General features: G+C 51.8%; 1 protein-coding gene across 11 annotated transcripts in view; it reads left to right on the forward strand.

Moving 5' to 3' along the window:
• The first annotated feature begins 136 nt into the window (after positions 1-136).
• The window catches only part of git2a (G protein-coupled receptor kinase interacting ArfGAP 2a), a 30578-nt gene continuing 9819 nt past the window's right edge, over positions 137-20895 (forward strand). Inside the window, exons 1-17 of one of the 11 annotated variants that reach the window (XM_061260192.1) lie at positions 137-267; positions 599-670; positions 7359-7492; positions 9035-9147; positions 9586-9691; positions 10251-10337; positions 10943-11073; positions 12005-12099; positions 12201-12246; positions 13020-13071; positions 13565-13637; positions 14194-14291; positions 14726-14837; positions 14931-15073; positions 15741-15890; positions 18646-18894; positions 20520-20609. In XM_061260192.1, coding sequence (XP_061116176.1) covers positions 619-670; positions 7359-7492; positions 9035-9147; positions 9586-9691; positions 10251-10337; positions 10943-11073; positions 12005-12099; positions 12201-12246; positions 13020-13071; positions 13565-13637; positions 14194-14291; positions 14726-14837; positions 14931-15073; positions 15741-15890; positions 18646-18894; positions 20520-20609 — 1731 coding nt within the window. In that variant the 5' untranslated portion in view covers positions 137-267; positions 599-618. Of the gene's footprint in view, positions 671-7358; positions 7493-9034; positions 9148-9585; positions 9692-10250; positions 10338-10942; positions 11074-12004; positions 12100-12200; positions 12247-13019; positions 13072-13564; positions 13638-14193; positions 14292-14725; positions 14838-14930; positions 15074-15740; positions 15891-18645; positions 18895-20519; positions 20610-20895 lie in introns of all 11 variants that reach the window. The other 10 variants (XM_061260191.1, XM_061260190.1, XM_061260193.1 and 7 more) reach the window with 10 other exon arrangements.

Genomic DNA, 20895 nt, shown 5'->3' on the forward strand with positions numbered 1-20895 from the left:
TCATGAGTTATTTGGTGAACTGTCATTTCAAAGTCGTTGCCCAGCTAGAAAACACTACTATTCAGTCATCGAGTTGATGTCATCCTGTAAGCTGGAGAGCAAGCGAGCTACGTAATTTATCTAAGTTACGCACCCAGCAATTACAAGCGCAAAAACATCGGTCGTATCTTATTGCAGAATAGGACTTTTGACGTGCGTGACCCAGACCTCTGACAGGCGGACGTTGTTGTGTCTTCTGTCTATTGAAGGGATAAGACTTAATTCTACGTAAGCTATTTTTTACGCGGTGTTTTAACGGCAGTCTTCTTTTCGCGCTAGATGCATCCCTTGTATTTATTTTCTGAAGAAACACGACCTCCGCAACAATGCGCATTCATCATGCTGGTTAGAGTTTCCGTCCTGAGAATTGCAGCCGTTGGCTTCCCGTCTGTGTTGTAGAATAAAAACGAAGAGGAAAAAAATACTGTTGGTGCGAGCCAATTATTCTGCTGTCCTTTTCCCTCACTTGGACTTGTATCTGGATAGTTTAATACGTCCGTTTTCTAGCTGTCATATGAATATATAAATTAAGCAAAACCTTTTTTTTGACCTTTCAAAGGCCCTTTATCGGGAAAAAGGATGTCGAAGCGGTTGCGGAACAGCGAGGTTTGCGCTGATTGTAGCGTTCCAGGTAAGTGAAAAGATAGCTAGCCCTAGCTAGCGGTTTTGCTCGCTACCATGAATAGCTAGCCACACAAACACGTTAAAGTATGCTAAAAGATTTGCCAATGATCCACCATTCTGTACATTTAAACGGAAATACTGACTAATTAGCTAACCAGCTATTAATTGTACTTGCGACCGCAACTAAAAGTATTTTATACTGAAATGCCCGGTTGCGTGGCTATTTCGTTAGCCTGGTAATAGCGAGCCCCATCCACACATGGTAACCTATCTAGCAGGCTAACCAGGTGAATATTTACTAGTTTGCAGCTTTAGTTAACTAGTTTAGTAAAATGTCCTTTTAACACTGCACTGCAAATTGCTTTTGTGGAAAACGTTTCGTTGTAAAGTGTTTATTAATGTAATGTATGCCGCCTAAGTAGCTAGCTAGTGGTAGATGACTGTTCAGTCATTTGCCGAAGTGATTTTCCTAACAACGTTATACCAAAGCTATATTCGCTCTAGCTTGCTATAGTTAGCTAGCTAGTTAGCGATTTTTTTAGTTAGATATTGCACGGCAATACTAGTTGCCCGGCCTCACAATTTGGCTGTGTTTGCGTTCACTTGTGATTTATGGTAGCTAGCTATCAAACTGGCTACTATAAGTTTATGCATGATGATGTCACGATGCAGAACGCCCAATGCAGTAGTTTTTCATTTTACATGCATGTAACGTTAGCTATCTTTGCAAAACGTGATGGCAGCTAAATTGTACCAACTAGCTAGAATAGTATTTGGAGAGACTCGTGTTACGAGTACAGTATCCTTGGTATGCCAGGATCTAAAGGAATTAATAACAGATGGGTTGTAGCTAGCTAAGTGGTAGAGGGTAGAGTTGGGTGTCGGAGTCGTAGTGCTCACTGCCTATTAGTCTTGTGGTGTTGGAATGTGCTTAAAAAAACCAAACCCTCACCCTGGGCTAGGCAAATGTCACACATGTAGGGAGGCGTTGGCTTAAATTGGCATGTTTGGATTGTTCCGGACGAGACTCCCTGCTTTCCACTATATCTTGGTCGACAGGACGGGAGCAGGGGCACAGATTCGGCTGTTTGAGAGCAGTGATCGCTTGGTGAAGTGTGCTCGCTCTGTTGGCACACCTGGACGGTGGAATTGTATGTGTGGTGTGTAATGCTAGTGCCCCCGGGGCGAACGGGGGTTGTGTGGCCGGGTCCGTGTACATGGTTTGCGATTGGTGGCCATCAGTCCGGAATCCGACTGCTGCTCAAATATGTGCTGTTCTTTGGCGGAGCCCTGTGATTCCTTTAGGGCTTACCTCTGTCAGTTCAGGACAAAACTCCCCCCCTCACAAAACCGTATCCCAGCTGACCTGTACTCACCACTGCGCTGCTCTGCTTGTATTTATGAAGTGTCGAGTATGAAGTTGATTTTCTTTTTAACTGAAAGCAAGGTAATGGTCTGTGTCGAACATGTATAGCCTGGTGCTGTTTTGCGGACATTAAGTATTTATACTGCAGAGTAGGGCCTTCCCTTTGCCAAATTCCCCTTTCTTATTTGTTTGGCTGACAGTAGCTGGGCACCTCTTTATTTGGGAATACATTTAGTTTGCACTTTATTTTGTAGACATGTGCACCAGCTTGTTAATGCAAATATCGAATGAGCCAATCATGTGGCAGCAACTAAATGTATGCAAGCATGCAGACATGGTTTTCAGACCTAATGTCAGAATTGGGAAGAAAAAGTGACTTTGACCGTGGAATGATTGTTGGTGTCAGGCAGGGTTGTTTGAGTGTCTTGGAAATGCATGATCTCCTTGAATTTTCACACGAAGTGCGTGCAGAGAATGGTGTGAAAAACAAAAAACATCCAGTGAGCAGCAGTTCTGTGGGCAAAAATGTCTTGTTAATGAGAAGTGTCAGAACTGAGAGGAAGGTGACGGTAACTCAAATAACCACACATTACTAAGTGTTGTGCGGAAGACCATCTCTGAACACACAATGCGGCAAACCTCTTAAGTGGATAGGCTAAAGCAGCAGAAGACTTGGGCGACATGGCTCAGGCAGTAAGAGCAGTCGTCTGGCAGTCGGAGGGTTGCCGGTTCGATCCCCCGCCCGGGCTGTGTCGAAGTGTCCCTGAGCAAGACGCCTAACCCCTAAATGCTCCTGACGAGCTGGTCGGCGCCTTGCATGGCAGCCAATCGCTGTCGGTGTGTGAGTGTGTGTATGAATGGGTGAATGAGAAGCATCAATTGTACAGCGCGTTGGATAAAGGCGCTGTATAAATGCCAATCATTTACCATTTACCATTTACCAAGACTTCTGACATCTAAAAAAGGAAGTCTAAATACCTCACTGAGTGCATATTGGGGAATTTAAAATATGAAATGTTTTTCTAAGACGATTAGAAATCGACAGTGATACCGATGTCTCTGTTCGTTGCTTTTTGCGTGTGTGGAGCGGCCGGCTGCTGGCCACATGCTGCGGGGCCATCTGGACACAGGAACGGAGCTGATTGTTGTGCTGAGAGCCAGGAAAAATAACAGGATGCGTAGAGAATGAGCTGGATCGCGTTTGCCGCGTTACACTTTTCATGTGGCGTTAGCGCTAGCGATCAAAATGCTAAAGTGGCTCCCTGGCTCGGAGCTTGCTTCCCACTCCCCCCGTACGCAGCTTTAGTGAAGGTGAACGCCACACCCCCTGATGTTGGGGTGCGGCGTTTGGCCGTGTTTGCCGGGCGCGGGCCGAGCCCACGCCGACGGGTCTCTGCTCCAGGCCCGCCCGCGGAAGCGCCGTGATAAAGGAGCGCTCGGGAATGCGAGAGGGAAGATCCGCTTTCCTTCAGCTGGCGCGGTGGAATTCCCGCTCCGGATGATCAGCGCTCTGTTGGCGCCCTCGGCTCGGCACGGTCACCTGCGCGCTGCCGGGTCACGCATCCTCATCGCAGGGTGAGAGGAAGTGGGTTTAGGCGGCGCGTGATGAAGGGCCCGGGCTGTAGGGTGGCTTCGGTGGCGGCCTGGGCTCATCTGTGCGTCTGTCCTGCACCCCTGGGAGTGGACCCACTGATCGAGGCGGGGGGACCGGTCGCGTGATTGGGCCGACTGATCGAGGCTGGGGGACTGCGTGATTGGCCGACTGATCAAGGCGGGGGGACCGGTCGCGTGATTGGGCCGACTGATCGAGGCAGGGGGGGCTGCTTTGTCCAGATTCTCCCACCATGAGGTAGGATAAAGGCGCTATATAAATGCCAACCGTTCACCATTAGGTAACTGAGCCCCCACTTCCTCCCCCAGCGGCCCGGCCGGACCGGCTCGTCAGCACACAGTGGCCGAGCGGCGGGTCTGAGCCGAGGCAGACAGTCGGAGCTGAGGGAGCGGCTGCGGGGACACAGGACGGGTTATTTTAGCAGCGCGCTCTGCAGCGGGGGCGCCGTGTCGTCAGGCAGGAAGGAAGCGACGCAGATCTGCGCGCCAGGTGCCAGGGCCTCGCCGCAGCTGTTCGGAAACGCTCTGCGCACGGCCGGTCTGCGGGCGGACGCCCGCGTCCTGCCTCTCCAGCGTCGAGCATCGAGCCTCTCAGCGCAGAGCTCGCCCAGGCTGCACACGACCCAGTCATTCTGAGACCGAGCGGAAGGGGTGATTTCACAGTCCCCGGCCGCCACAAAGCTCGCAGTCTCCTGGTGTTTACTCTGCAGCGTGCGCCGAGGGCGCGCTCGATTGGGCCGAGCCGTCCTGCAGACTGAGCGCCGGGGCTTTGTTTGATAAACAAACGCTCGCAAAAAGGCTCGCTTCAGGTTCCAGTTGTGGGTGATTTTGTCGTCGGTTGGTGTTAAAAGCGTCCTTTGGCTATCACTTCTCATTGGCGGTGGGAATGAGGAAGTGCCGGGGCGCGAGGGGAGCCGAATCGGACACATTCGCGCACCCTGCAGTCTATAAATACAGGAGGCCCAGGGAAGTCGTTTTTCATGGTAATTTTGAGCAACGCTGCTGAGGCATGCTGTTGCCTCAGGCTTCAAATTCAGGTCCTGATCCTGATCTGCAAAAATGTTAGTCGGCCCTTTTGCCTGTTGGTCCCCGAGGCAACCTGTTCCTGTGAGAGTCTGAGTTACGAGGCCATTTTATTGATTTTAGATTTTTTATCAGTTTATGTTTTTCTTCACCTATTGGGCACGCATTGACGGGCGGTGGGGAGCACTGCCTGCTTTGATAGCCCTGCCCTGTTCTTCCTCACGCACTGCCTGGCGCGCTGCGTGTTGGAACTGGTGCCGTTTCACCGCGGTGCCTTCTGGCTCCGAGACCCTTGGCCATCTGCGCAGTAATCTGTGTGACTGAACGTTTACCCGTTATCCACACCCTCACCCCTGGTAATAAAAAAAAAAAAAGAAGAGAAAAAAAAAACCCCCCACACACGTTTCTGAATGTGCTGCACTGCACAGGTATAAGAACCTGATCTGCAAAATGTTAGCCGGCCCTTTGGGCTGCGTGTGTCCTGTTGGTCCAGGGGCGACCTGTTCCTGTGAGAGTCTGAGTTATGAGGCCTTTTTAACCTTTTAGATGGTACATTTATCAGTTTCTTGTTTTTTTTTTTTTAACCTATTACCACAGCCCTTTCCTGCCATTCTTCCGGCATGGTGGCGTGACAGTGTGTTGGCGTGTTGCCGTGGCGGTGTGTTGGCGTGTTGCCGTGGCGGTGTGTTGCCGTGTTGGTGTGTTGGCGTGGCGGTGTGTTGGCGTGACGGTGTGTTGGCGTGTTGGTGTGTTGGCGTGTTGGTGTGTTGCCGTGGCGGTGTGTTGGCGTGTTGCCGTGGCGGTGTGTTGGCGTGTTGGCGTGGCGGTGTGTTGCCGTGTTGCCGTGGCGGTGTGTTGCCGTGGCGGTGTGTTGCCGTGTTGCCGTGGCGGTGTGTTGCCGTGTTGCCGTGGCGGTGTGTTGCCGTGGCGGTGTGTTGCCGTGGCGGTGTGTTGGCGTGTTGCCATGGCGGCGTGTTGCCGTGGCGGTGTGTTGCCGTGGCGGCGTGTTGCCGTGGCGGCGTGTTGCCGTGGCGGTGTGTTGCCGTGGCGGTGTGCCGTCCCCAGCGACAGCGTCTCTCCTTGTGTGCTCCGCGCGCTGAAGCGAAAGAGGAAGCCGTTTGGTCCGCGACGCGGCGCCTTCACGCCGTCCATATATGGCAATGTGCGGCTCCACTTCCTCTTTGCACCGCCGTGCAGCTGCAGCTGCAGGTCGCCGTGTGGAAATCCCGGGCGCTAGAGAAGGCGGTTTTATTCTCCGCCATTCTCCGCCTGCCTGGGCGTTTTTGTTGAAAGGTATGTTCAGAGTCATTTTCGAGAAAGGGGTGGGGAAAAGCACTTCTCATTTAGCGGCATTCAATTAAGAAGAAAAAAAAAATAGTTGTTGTTGTTGTTGTTGTTGTGGTTGTGCACTACACTGATTACATTAGCCTGTGACAAATGGACCTGAAGCAAAAAAAAAAAAGAAGTGAGTTTGACTACAGTGTCTGAGGCATGCTGGGAGAATGAGTTCCTTCCGGTTGGCCTACATTCGCAGCTGAGCTCCGAGTGGAGCGAGCTGCCAGAGCCGGGCAGACGGGCGCTGAATAATGGATGGGCCGAACACAACGCCCTCAGTCACGAGGAAGGTTCCGGAGGCCTCTGTATGCGAGACACCCGGTCCCGGCGCCGGCCTCCCCGAATTCAAAACCGCGTCTTAACGCCGGTGGCGAGGCGTGAGGTGTGAGGGCAGAGGTACGATGGGATGGGAGACGCAGTCCTGTGGAAGCTGTGAAGGCCAACGCAGCCTAAGTAAGGCAGGAATGTTCCTGGGTCGATAATGAATTTTCACTCAATAGCAGGATAGGGCAGAACTTTTGGCAGAAGATAAACAGGGATGGGCAGTCTCTCCTCGAAGGGCCCAAGGCTTTCAGAGACGGCAGGGGTGGTGTATAAATATCTACTGAAACACAATGGCCCTTTTAAATGAAGCGAGAGTGAGCCCGTGACGTGGAGGCCCCTCGTAGTTATTTGTGAAGTGAAAGTGGGGGGGCATTGTGCCAGCAGTATGTTTGTTTCTGCGAGGCCGCGGGTTGTAACGCTAGCGCCGTCTAATTTCAGACAGATGCTCTCAGACGGTCTGAATCGTGTCCCGTGATTCCTTGCCCTGGACGGAAGCCCTCTGTCTCTCTCTCTCTCTCTCTCTCTCTCTCTGTCGTAGCACGTCCGTTTCTCTGGCGTTTCCCAGAAAGCCCTGTCTGCGGCTCAGTTCTGCTTCCTTTCTGCTCCTGCCGTCTGGTTTCTATTGAAAAGACATAAAGGAGAAAAACGGTCCCTGCGTTATCGATCGCCCCCGCGCTGCGGAGAGCGTGTTACTGTAGCGCATCGATTCCCTGCCCTTCAGAAGCCCCGGAGCTGTCGAGCGGGGCCAATAACCTAAGTGCCCCGGAGTGTGTATTGATCGCTGACGGTATTGACGCGGGATGCTAGCACGGCGGTGGGATGGTAGTGCAGCAGGATGCTAGCACGGCGGTGGGATGGTAGTGCAGCAGGATGCTAGCACGGCGGTGGGATGGCAGCGCAGCGGGATGCTAACATGGCGGGATGCTAGCATGGCGGGATGCTAGCACGGCGGGATGCTAGCACGGCGGGATGCTAGCACGGCGGTGGGATGGTAGCGCAGCGGGATGCTAACGGTGCGGTTGTGTCCCTCCCACAGAGCCTCGCTGGGCCTCGGTGAACCGGGGCGTGCTGGTCTGTGACGAGTGCTGCAGCGTCCACCGCAGCCTCGGCCGTCACAGCTCCCAGGTGCGACACCTGACCCACACGCCCTGGCCCCCCACCCAGCTACAGGTAAGAGCCTCTCCCCTCCCCTCCCCTCCCCCACATACACACCTCTCTGCCACCTGACCCACACGCCCTGGCCCCCCACCCAGCTACAGGTAAGAGCCTCTCCCCTCCTCCCCTCTCCCCCTCCCCCACATACACACCTCTCTGCCACCTGACCCACACGCCCTGACCTCCCACCCAGCTACAGGTGAGATCCTCTCCTCTCCTCTCCTCTCCTCCCCTCCCCTCCCCCACATACATACCTCTCTGCCACCTGACCCACACGCCCTGGCCCCCCACCCAGCTACAGGTAAGAGCCTCTCCCCTCCCCTCCCCTCCTCTCCCCTCCTCTCCCCCACATACACACCTCTCTGCCACCTGACGCACACGCCCTCGCCCCCCACCCAGCTACAAGTAAGATCCTCTCCCCTCCCCTCCCCTCCCCTCCCCCACATACACACCCCTCTGCCAGGGCGATTGGCTAATCCTTTCAAATTATTATTATTACCACCCACTGCGGGAGAGGCCAGTGTGTGACTTGATTGTGCAGTGGCCTCCTCCCATCCGCATGCCTCCCTGCCAGGGCGATGGGCTAATCCTTTCATATCCTTATTATATCACAGCGGACCGCTGAGGAGGCCAGTGTGTGACTTCATAGTGCAGTGGTCCCCTCCCCCACGCCCACGCACACGCACACACACCCAGGAATGCACACACTGCTCCTGGTCATAGCTGCCTTCCTTCTCCACACTGCCACAGCAGATATTAACCCTTTGAAGAGTAGGCTTTTTTGGAATGTTTAGTTTTCTTTCTTTTTCGTTCCAAAACTAGAACTCCACAGCTTCACCCACAGCGATTGTGATGTCAGCATTAGAGTGTCCAGATAATCCATTATGGACTAAGGCGCCCTATAGAGAACCCATGGAAAGGTCTAGGAATCACAATGCATTTCAACTGGCATGTGTCACAGTCATATAATCACATACAACGCTGGCGTCACATCCGTCTGTTAAGGGAGATGTAACGCGCAGGTCACATCCACCCATAAGGGGGTTCAGAACATTCACATTCCAGTCACACGTTTGTGCCCTGGCCCCTGAAAGGTTTAACCAGGCGGCCATTCGGGCTCCATCGCGGTGCGTTGTTACTCTTGAGATAAGGCCCTGGCCGTGGCTGCAGGGGAATCTGCGGAGCCAGATTATCGGTCTTCACTGAAGCGGCTCTGTGTGGGCGCAGAGTCATCTGATCCATTCAGGGGCGTACCCCAGCACTCCGCTCAAACAGCGCTATGGATTGTGTCCCGGAATAGCAGCACTTCATATTGAACGGGGAGGCTTTTTATTGAGAGATGGGCATTTCTGTGAGGCAACAAATTAATGGCCTTTTTGCCCCCACAAAAAAAACAAAAAAACGCCTTGCTGCGAATCATTCCCGTAGGGAGCTGTTTACGGATGTTGCCCAAATGCGATTCGTCACAGGCCTGCTGGTAGAGGGTGTAACATAGCTGTGTTGCAGTCTGCTCCTTTCAGACCTGCAGTGTAATGGCACCGTCTTCGCTTCCCTCAGATGGTGCAGACGCTCTACAACAACGGGGCCAACTCGATATGGGAGCACTCCCTGCTGGACCCCGCGTCCGTCATGAGCGGCAAGCGCAAGGCCAACCCCCAGGACAAAGTGCAGTGAGTGTGGGGTCCTGTGTGTGGGGGTCCTGTGGGGGGGTCCTGTGGGGGGGTCCTGTGTGGGGGTCCTGTGTGTGGGGTCCTGTGGGGGTCCTGTGTGTGGGGTCCTGTGTGGGGGTCCTGTGTGGGGGTCCTGTGTGGGGGGTCCTGTGTGTGGGGGTCCTGTGTGTGGGGGTCCTGTGTGGGGGTCCTGTGTGTGGGGGTCCTGTCTCAGCAGCGTCCCTGAGGCTCAGGCCTGGTTGGGCCTGGTTGGGCCTGGTTGGGCCTGGTTGGGCCTGGTTGGGCCTGGTTGGGCCTGGTTGGGCCTGGTTGGACAGGGTCACAGTGGGACAGGACTGGTGTTTGCTGTAGATGGGATGGGTATGCTGGAGGTACAGCCTCCTTCATTTGGGTCTTTTCTCACCCCCCGTGCCCCTGACATCTCCCTCTCCCCTCCAGCCCAAACAAGACGGAGTTCATAAAAGCGAAATATCAGATGTTGGCGTTCGTCCACCGGATGCCCTGCCGGGATGACGATAGCTTGACGGCGAAGGACCTGAGCAAGGTGAGAGAGATCCCGGGCTGCTCTGCGATCTGGGCTCATTACCCTGCCTTTCTCAGGTCTGGGTTCATTACCCTGCTCCTCTCAGATCTGGGTTCATTACCCTGCTTACCACTCGTATTGGTGTGGTTGAGATTCTGAGTGCGGTTAGATTTCACCCCAGTCAACTCCGGGAGAAATGTCTGATCTTAAACATTTTTTTAAAAACATCATATGGCCTTAATTTGCGCCCAGCCTCGGCGGCTGAGTGAGGGACGGCGTCGTTTTGACTCGCGCGCGGGTTTGGCCCGAGCCTCCTGAAGCGCGCTCAGCGATCGCTCATCGTCAGCGTCTCCTCATCTGGTTTTCTTTCATCCTTTCTTTCAGTCAAGAGTTTTGTTTTTATTTCGTTCTCTTGGGTTTTTGACTATCATTTATATTTTACGCAATACCGTATTGTTTTCCTTTTTTCTTTTTAAGAAGGAAAGGCTATAATTTGTTTGTCATATGAGCCATTTTGAGTTTTTTGTATATATATCTGTTTGTTTTGTTTTGACTCGTATGTTCTCATTTCCTCCTCCAGCAGCTGCACTCGAGCGTGCGGACTGGGAACCTGGAGACCTGCCTGCGGCTGCTGTCCTTGGGAGCCCAGGCCAACTTCTTCCACCCGGTAAAGCCCCGACCTGTGCATTTTATATAGCGCCTTTATCCCAAGCGCTGTTCAATTTAATGCTTCTCATTCACCCATTCACACACACACACACACATACACACACTCACACACTAATGGCGCCTTGCAAGGCACCGACCAGCTCGTCAGGAACATTTGGCGGTTAGGTGTCTTGCGTAGTGTCACTTCGACACACCCAGGGCGGGATCGAACCGGCAACCCTCCGACTGCCAGACGACAGCTCTTACCTCCTGAGCCAATGAGACGACAGCTCTTACCTCCTGAGCCGATGAGACGACAGCTCTTACCTCCTGAGCCGATGAGACGACTGCTCTTACCTCCTGAGCCGATGAGACGACTGCTCTTACCTCCTGAGCCAATGAGACGACAGCTCTTACCTCCTGAGCCAATGAGACGACAGCTCTTACCTCCTGAGCCAATGAGACGACAGCTCTTACCTCCTGAGCCAATGAGACGACAGCTCTTACCTCCTGAGCCAATGAGACGACAGCTCTTACCTCCTGAGCTAATGTTGTCCCTTGTGTGTGAGCGTCAAAGGGGCTCCGGGCTCAGACTGAGAGCTCTTTTCTCCCCCCCCGTCCCAGGAGAAGGGGAACACGCCCCTGCATGTGGCTGCCAAGGCGGGGCAGGTGTCCCAGGCCGAGCTCCTCACCGTGTACGGGGCCGACCCTGGGGCCCCCGACTCCAGCGGCAAAACCCCCATCGACTATGCAAGGTGAGGTCTCTCTGTGCAAGGTGAGGTCTCTCTGTGCAAGGTGAGGTCTCTCTGTGCAAGGTGAGGTCTCTCTGTGCTAGGTGAGGTCTCTCTGTGCAAGGTGAGGTCTCTCTGTGCGAGGAGAGGTCTCTCTGTGCAAGGTGAGGTCTCTCTGTGCGAGGTGAGGTCTCTCTGTGAGGTGAGGTCTCTGTGCGAGGAGAGGTCTCTCTGTGCAAGGTGAGGTCTCTCTGTGCGAGGTGAGGTCTCTCTGTGAGGTGAGGTCTCTGTGCGAGGAGAGGTCTCTCTGTGCAAGGTGAGGTCTCTCTGTGCGAGGTGAGGTCTCTCTGTGCGAGGTGAGGTCTCTCTGTGCGAGGTGAGGTCTCTCTGTGCGAGGTGAGGTCTCTCTGTGCAAGGTGAGGTCTCTCTGTGCAAGGTGAGGCCTGTCTGACTGTCTCTGGATGGTCGCTAGAGTTGTGCGATTCTACGTGTCTCAGAGTCTCTTGTACGTGTAGACCAGTGATCTTCTTTCCTGGTGGGCTGCAGTGTCTGCTGGTTCTTGTTTTTGGCTTAATATCAGCAACCAATTCAGACCCTAGAAACCAGGTCAGATGATCAACTGCTTTAATTGATCTCTTTAAGTGCTGAGCAGAGCTCTCCTCTAGCAAGGAACATGTACTTCTGAGTTGAAAAATGAAGAAACACACTAATGTATCTCAATTAGTATATGTGCTCCTGAATTACTTTTCCAGTTGGCACACATCAATTCTTTGTCGCTCCTAAAATGGCGGCATTATAGAGCCCTGCTGAGTAGCAGCAGACAGCAGCAGGCTCTCCAGGGCCGGGAGTGAACATCACTGACTGAGATGCTCGTGAAGGCGTGAGGAGGAGGAGGGAGTGCTTCGGCTACTTTGTAAGTGTCCACCCTGTTGATTGCCCCCCCCGTCTCTTCCAGGCAAGCCGGGCACCACGACCTCGCCGACAGACTGGTGGAAATTCAGTACGAGCTCACCGATAGGCTAGCGTTCTACCTGTGCGGGAGGAAGCCAGGTGAGGTGGACGGGGCACGCGGCCCATGCCACGTGACACGGTGCCCGTCGGCTGTGGCTCTTGGTTGTTCACCGTCCGTGTCTGTCCTGGCTTCCTTTCAGATCACAAGAGCGGACAGCACTTCATCATCCCGCAGATGGCAGACAGGTAAGGTCTGCTTTTTGAGTTGGCGGTTTTCGGGCGTTTTGTTGGCCCGCACCACGGAACATCAAACGGCAGGCAGGAAGGGTGGCCGCAGGCGTGGAACACGCCCGGTTTAGGAAAACAGGCCCTGCTTCGACACGGCAGAGGATCTGATGCCACACGTGCTCTGTCGAGGCTTGCACATTCTAGGCGGGCCGTTTCCCTGGCGATAGCGGGAGACGACGGGCCGCCAAATTCCCCTTACCTGTCCGGGCAGGTTTCTGGGTCAGCAGCCATACCTGCCTTCGCCCTCCTGTGCACATTCTGTTTTCATCTCTCCTGTGTTCAGGGCGGGGCGGGGGGGGGGGGGGGGGGTCATAAATCAGGATGACTGAGATAGCTGGATACGTCCGTAGAGTAAAACCCTGAACCCGTCCAAAACTGCAGTATAGCCTGAAGTGAAAACAGCTGTTCCGGGTTTTACTCGGTGAATTTATTCAGCTATAACTTTGTAATCCTGCTTCGTGATATACGCCCCTGGTCAAAAGATGTGGCGTTTCAAGCGCTGTGACTATCCTAATCTGTGCTGTTTATTTTTGGACTTGCGGTTAATCCCCTTGTACATAAATGTTGTAACATGCGTACATATCCTGTCCTTTTTAATCCTTGCCATCTCTGTTTTTGTTGCACGCTTTTAATGGATTAGGAACATGTAAGTATACCCTGAAGTACAGGCTTTAAGATGCCTTTTCTGGTTTTGCTTCAGAAGTGCAACGTTTTTATTTTTTTATTTCCAGCAGTCTGGATTTATCAGAACTGGCCAAAGCTGCTAAGAAAAAACTCCAATCTGTAAGTATTTTGTATTTTATATTTTCAAAACCTCAATGACGTGTTGTTGGATAATCCATACAAGCAGGATAAGCTGGTGAACCCTTTGAGGGAAATGGTATTTGAATTGTAAGATTATGGGCAATAAGTGGATTTTAATGCAGAAAACAAATTGCCAGCTGCAAACTTCTAATAGGATGCAGAATAAAAAGTGAAGGTTTAATTCTCTGAAAAGTGAAAATGTTGTGGTGTGGAAAACTCATTATGCCAACACACTAGCACAAAGAAAATCACTGCAGCTTCCTGGAGGAAATCCATTCTGAGCTAATAAAGAAACTTCCGGATGGAAAATGTGAGCTCCTTAAAGCCCCGGTCTGAGAGATGTGTAAGCCTGTTCCTCGTGTGAAATGCCTTTGCCTCGCTCCGCCAGTAAAGCCGCTGAAACCCCCCAAAACAACACGCCGCGATATGCGCATTGTCAGCGTCTTTAAGCGTTTCTCCGTTCCCTTCACAGCTCAGTAATCACTTGTTCGAGGAGCTGGCCATGGACGTGTACGACGAGGTAGACAGGCGAGAGACGGACGCCGGTGAGTGAAACCCGGGAGCTCGCCCGGGCCGTGAAACGGTCCAGCCCTTCCCCGTCGGCCCGAGACCTCCGAGCGTCTTGCTCAGGGTCCGCTGTGAAAAGCATTTTCTGTAACTCGATAAGACAATTTAGCATTCCGGCAAATTCTCTTATGCGATGGGAGTGGAGCGATAATTGGAGCGTTAAAGTAGCACAGTGCAGCCATTCATGCGCCGGCTAATTGGCTTCGGCCAAATGCCACGGGGAGGGACATGAAAGGAAAGCAAAAATCGATACTTATTTTATTCCGGCTCAAAAGAAGGCTTGTTTTCTCCCCGAGTCCCGTTTGCTGGGTCATGTTGAGTCGGATCTCCGAAGTTCACTCAGATCTTTGGCAGCCCCGCCGGGGGAATTTGCATTCCTCATTAAAAATCCAAATTTGACAGGCCCCCGGAACACGGATTTGAGAGGGCGTTCGCCAACATTACAAGGACAGTGCAGAGCTGAAACGTGAGGTGTGTGTAAAGGAGAAGGATGAGTCGGGTGTGTGAAGTGATTAATCTCTGCTCTGTTGTCAGTGTGGCTGGCCACTCAGAACCACAGCACCCTGGTCACGGAAACCACGGTCGTGCCTTTCCTCCCAGTGAACCCCGAATATTCGTCAACAAGGAACCAGGCGAGTCTTTTAAACCCTTTAACCCTGCACCATGCCGATTACACTGTTCTTGCCTGAACATCCTACTGCTGATGCAATGGTCGCTACTGGAGACCGAAAGCAGTGGGGTTCTAGAACACTGACTGAGTATCATGAATCAATAAAAAAAAACCCCAAAAAAAACCTTCTCTTCAAAGGGTTTCAAATTGACTAAAAGGGAAGTGCTCTATCTGCACTACAAAGAAGCAGGAAACATGTTATGAGTTTGGGCATTCATCTTTTTTTTGTTGACGTTTGAGTGTGATTAAATTTAGATTGTAAACGTTTTGGTCGTTTGCCGATTGGAGGAAAATATAATCGAGGTTGCATCCGCAGTGAGTTATGACTGCCGAGAGAACTAACGTCATCAGTCTAATCTCATTTCTTTATAACTCTGTGTTTTTTCCCCGCCGCAGGGCCGGCAGAAGCTGGCGCGGTTCAACGCGCACGAGTTCGCCACGCTGGTCATCGACATCTTGAGCGACGCCAAACGCCGGCAGCAGGGGAACTCTGTCGCCAGTCCGAAAGGTACCGGCGCCGTTCGCCGCGTCGCGCGCCTCCCTCCGCAGCGGACGGGGCTCAGGGGTGCTGACCACAACGTTCCGCGTGCCTGTCTTCTAGAAAACGTGGAACTGATCCTGAGGGGCGTTGGCAGCCGGCACGGGAGCGAGGGCCAGGACGTGGACCAGCCCGACTACGACAGCGTGGCGTCGGACGAGGACACCGACCAGGAGCCGCCGTCCGGCACCGGGGACCGGACCAAGGTACAGCGCCGGGTCATTTTCTACATTACGTTACATTACGTTACATTACGTTACATTACAGTACATTACATTACAGTACAGTACATTACATTACATTACAGTACGTTACATTACATTACATTACGTTACATTACAGTACAGTACAGTACGTTACATTACAGTACAGTACAGTACATTACATTACATTACATTACATTACAGTACATTAATGGCATTTGGCAGACGCTCTTATCCAGAGCGACGTACAGTTGATTAGACTAAGCAGGAGACAATCCTCCCCTGGAGCAATGCAGGGTTAAGGGCCTTGCTCAAGGGCCCAATCTTAACCACTACGCTACAGGCCCTAAACCATTTATGCCAGGCCCTAAATATACTCAGTGAGCACTTCATTAGGTATGTATTAGTTATTTTTTAGAATTCTACTGCTGTACAGCTTATCCACTTAGTTATGGCACATTTACTTTGATGTGGAAACTGAAACTGTTGATTTAATGTGCACTGTCCCTAATAAATAAATAAAAATAATAATAAAAATGAATAAATCCAAACTGGGAATTGAACCCCCGACATTACCGTCAGGAGCTCAGTCCCCTGACCGCTGCTGTGAAACCCCTGTCAGGAGCTCAGTCCCCTGACCGCTGCGGTGAAACCCCTCTGCCCCCCGCAGAGTGTGGACTCGGACCTGTCGGACGGGCCCATCACGGTGCAGGAGTTCCTGGAGGTGAAGAACGCGCTGAGCGCCTCCGAGGCCAAGATCCAGCAGCTCATGAGGGTCAACAGCAACCTGAGCGACGAGCTGCGCTTTATGCAGAAAAAGGTACCGCCCCAGACCCGGCACCAGGGCACTAACACAGGCACTTAACCAGGGGCCAGGGGCCCGACACAGGCCAGGGGCCCCGGCTCCGTCCCCCGCCGCCCGGACGGGGCTAACTGAGGGCTTATCTGCAGCTTCCACCTCAGACAGGACTGTACTCCCAGTTAGCACACCCGTCCACACAGTATGGACCTGAGCCCATAGGGGAAAAACCAATCCCGGATTTCTTCTTCTTTCAGTGTTAAACATATGCAACATTAACCCATTCTCCTTTAGAGATGTTTCTAGAACAATGCTTCTTTTGTTTCAATTGTTTTTATTTTTTTGTTTTGTTTTTGTTTTTGTTTTTGTTATAGTAACATCACTACAAATACTGCTGTAGTAATATAAGTGTTTGGGATTAATTTGACCCACGCAAGCTTACGTAACTGTTACGCGTTGAATTCAGGACCCGCAGTGTTTGCAGTAAAAGACTGTTACGGTGTAGCTTTGCCTTCACAACGCAAAGTGTCAGTCGCACAGTGAATGTTCAAAATGTTTATTTTTTTGTTTGTTTGGTTTTTTTTTTTGTTTGGTTTTTTTTTTTGGTTTTTAAATTTTGGTGGTTTCAGCTCTAGGAATGAGCATCAAAGGATGCGGGAAATATCAGTGTTGGAGGGGTCGAGCCTCATTTCCTCCGGTGGATGCTAAACACGCCTCATTAACTTGCATACATTGGTACAGAACTGTCTTGTTCGCGAGCAGTGGCAGAGTAGTAAATTATTTGGGACTTTCCACATGTGCACATGTGCGTTAATATTACCTGAAAAAGGGGGAAGTCTAAGCTTCCGTTTTTTGTTCCTTCATGACAGGCTCTCAGTTTAATAAGGCCAAAAGTAAAAGTAGGCTTGTAATGGGAGTCCTGAACAGCTCAAGAGATGTTGAAAAAGTAATGAGTTCTAAACGCACGCATGCATGCATGCACCATTAAAAGGGCGACATTGAACCAGTGTGGAATCAGATCTGCGTTTTTCTCGTCCTCGCTGAAACCGGAGCTGTTCTTGAGCTTCTGTTGTGGCTACCGGACGTCTCTTGACAGGAGTGTATTGGATATTGTGTGTCAGGGTGTTGGTTAGTGTTACACATATTTGCTGTGAACATTAATTTTGAACTTGAGGATTTTTATCCAGTTTTTCTGTGTGACTGGAAACCGCAATGTTCCCCTGCAGGTCACGGAACAAAAGTCTTTAAGACTACGTCTGGGACAATGGCAATTTGTGACTTAAATGTAATTTCCTTGCTGAGTGGAGTCAGTCTCCTAAAAAAACCCAAAAAAAAAACAATTGCCTGATTTTGGCACAGGACTGAGCTAGTTTTGACTAAATGCACTAAAATGTTCCCCACGGTCTCACACGGGCTGTCCTCGGTTATGAGATTTAGCTGTGTGGGCTGGCATTGTGTTGAACGTGTGGCTGACCAAAAAAACCTCCATTGTGACTGAATTGGCCTCTGACGGTTACATCTCAGCGAAACCGAATCCATTTCCCTTCCAGTTCTGTCGCGACCACGGTTCAGTGGACCGCCACGTCTCGTACCGGGTCATTGTTGCCGTAATATTTAACCATTGCTGATAACTTCCCACTTCCTCTTGGACATTCAGTCCCTGGTGGACCAGGCCTCTTCTGAATGCTCCCTACCCTGTCACTGCCTGCGCCTTGCTGGGCTGGTGTCTGTCCCGTGTCCCCTCTGTAATCTCCCACAGAAGTCGTGTCTGAAATGTGAGGCTTGCCTGCTTGCACTTTTTGCTTGCTTGCTTTGCTTGCTTTGCTTGCTTTGCTTGCTTTGCTTGCTTTGCTTGCTTTGCTGGCTTGACGTTTTTGCTGTGCTTGAACATTTTTTTTGTCGCTCAGCATGTGTAACACTAGAGGAGAGGATGTTGCTTTTACACAAAAGTATCAAATAGCGATTACATTTTGGACTAAATCGGGGGAGGTGCGGGGGGGGGGGTATGATTTGATTCCATTGGTTCTCCAATCGAACCCTGCTTTTAGTTGGAAGTTGAACACCACAGAGATTTGCACAAATAACACCAGTTGATCGGCAACACTGGCCCTCACTCCTGGTGCTGGAGAGCCGCAGGGTGTGCTGGTTTTTTGTTTTTTTGCCCCAATATCAGCAACTGACTCAGACCCAAGAAACTGTAATTAACCCTTTCAATCCCAAACGCATGAAGTGGCTCCACCCAGATCACCAAATGGTTTTGGTTGAGAACATTTAGTAGGTTTTAATAGGGGCTCAAAACAACAGTATAGCAGCCATTTTGATGGGTTGAAAAGGTATAAGGTCAAGAGTCTAGGGACTTTACTGTTACGCTTCAGTGTGATATGGCACTCTTGCGACTTAAAGGGTTGCCTGCTTTAATTGAACAATTAAGTTCTGAGTACCAACAAAACCCAACACACTCTGCGGTTCTCCAGAACCAGGAGTGAGGACCACTGCCCTACACATACGGTTACTGCTCTAAACCCCAGACCAGAACGGACCAGGACAGACCAGGACAGACCAGGACAGACCAGAGCAGACCAGAGCAGGGGCAGACCAGCGAAGGACAGGACAGGAGCAGGGGCAGACCAGCGAAGGACAGGACAGGAGCAGGGGCAGACCAGCGAAGGACAGGACAGGAGCAGGGGCAGACCAGCGAAGGACAGGACAGGGGCAGACCAGAGAGGGCTCACTGCTGAAAAGCCCTTCTTAGCGTATTGCTGAACGTCTCTTCCAGCTGCATTCTCTGCAAAGCGAGAACTCGTCTCTGAGGCGGCAGGTCACAGCCAGTATCTATCAGGTCCCGGGCGCGTCCGAGTACCCCGACCCCTCCTCCCCCGCGGCCCTGAAGCGCCGGGCGTCCGGGCGGGGCGGGCGGCCCATGTCTATGTATGAGACTGGCTCTGGCCTGAAGCCCTATCTCCCCAAGGGAGAGACCCCGTACCCCGAGGAGGGCCTCCCCAGTCTGCAGCCCTTCCCGCCTCATGTAAGTAAAAAAAAAAACCTGCAAAATCAGCCTTTTGCCATTCTTTCCTTTCTACGTCTCCAGTCTCAAAAGTTTTCCTTTCGTTTCTATTCTTTCCCCCCCCTCCACTCCTCTCCTTCCCTCCTTCTTGCAGCTGTTTCCCCCCCCCCCTTCCCCCCCCTGGTTGTCGTCTCTGTTTCTGTGACGTAGAAATGAGTGAATAGAGATGAGCGGCCGGTTAGCCCGCCGCGGGCGCTAACGGTGACCGGTGTCAGCCCATGAGACAATGCCCAGCTTGTCGGTCAGACGCACAGCCAGTCCCGTCCCGCCTTCTCCCGAGAGGAGCACGAGGGGCCCCCCTCTCCCTCCCCACTTGGGACAGGGGTGCCCAGCGTCTCCACTTTCACAATACCCCCCCCCCCGTTTATCTAAACCCTTCAGGTTTCAATCGCCCGACAACGCCAGGAAAAATTATAATTAAAAACAAAAACTCTGAGAGAAAAAAGGGGTGAACCAAAAAAATGTGTTTCTGCTGTAAACTGAGAGCTTGACAATATCTGAAGTATTGTGAAGGTTTGTACACCCATTTCAAATTAGTATTAAACATTGTTTTTCCAAGTATTTCATTGCTTTTGTCCTTTCTTTTTGTCGTCAGAAGGTCATCTCTGTTTGTGTTCATCTGCTGAGCCACTCATTTTCACCGCCGTTGGGAGCGCACAGGAGAGAAATTAGGTTTTCAGGATATTTCAGCATATGTCGTGGAAACGTTTTGACTTTTTTCTGAAGGGTTAGTCTTTCTGAATCAGTGGAAATGAATGAATCACAGACTATTTGTCACATAACACTGAATACAGCTACATCTTTAAATACTGAGAGAATTTGAAGCTAGGTTTCTTTTTTTCTTAATGAGATTTACTCATTCCATTTTCATACCCTCGCATATCACATTCCATTCATGTTCTGTCTGTGGTGTATGTTCATTTTTTTTGTTTGTGTTTGTGTTTATTTACATCCTTTGTTCCAGTTCTGATGTGTTGTTGGCCCCTGGCACTGATCTAGGATCAGCCTCGGCTCCGCGGAACAGCCAACGGGGCTAGCTCAGAGCTGTCCAACCCTGTTCCTGGAGATCTACCACCTTTCAGGTGTTCATTCAAACCCTAATTTGGCACACCCGATTCTACTCATCAGGAGCTCAATGAGATCGCCAGCTGGTTGAGTGAGGTGTGCTTTGTTAGGGTTGGAGTGGCAGCGTACAGCAGCGCTCCTGAACTCCACGTCGTGCGGGCCACAGTGTCCGCAGACTTTAGCCTCAACCGTGCGCTCCACCGCCTGATCTCACCGATTAGCTTATTATCTGAACCAAGCAGGTAAAATGATGAGTGAAATCGGGCGGTGTAGCGCGCGGTTGCCTGCAGACGCCGCGGCCCGCAGGACGTGGAGTTGAGTAGCACCGGCCTACAGGTCACTGGATCTCCAGGAGCAGTCTGGGGCAGCCCTGGGCTAGCTGATCCATCAGTCCCTGGGAGATCCTTCATCTACTTTCCCCATTGGTTGTGTTTTTTTTTTAGGGGATTTTCTTTTTTTCTTTTCTTTTCTTTAGTTTTTTTTCTTTTTTTTTCTTTTAATTTGGTTTGAACCCTTTCTAGATCGGGAGAGGGGCTTGTGTGACCACCTCCGCATCCCTCCCCTCCTTCCCTACCACCCTGTCCTGGTCACGGGACGAGAGCACACAGAGGGTTAAGTACCACCTCGTTCGATCCGGTCCCGGCGGGGACGCCTCCCGCCGCCTCCTGCCACCTCCTTCGCCACCCCACCCCACCCGGCCCCTTTGCATGAGAGTCACCCCTCTGTCACCTCCTGGGCTGCCTCCACCTCTCCGTCTCTCCACCTCTCCGTCTCTCCTGCTCTCTGCCCCTCCATCCTCCAGAGCTCACTGTTACCTCCCCAGAATACGGCGTCTCTGAACTGAGGCTGCGAGCTGTGTCTTCTCTTCTGACCGTTTCGGAGCGGATTAACGGGCCC

The sequence above is a fragment of the Conger conger genome, chromosome 11, assembly GCF_963514075.1.
Source record: "Conger conger chromosome 11, fConCon1.1, whole genome shotgun sequence".
Lineage (NCBI taxonomy): Eukaryota > Metazoa > Chordata > Actinopteri > Anguilliformes > Congridae > Conger > Conger conger.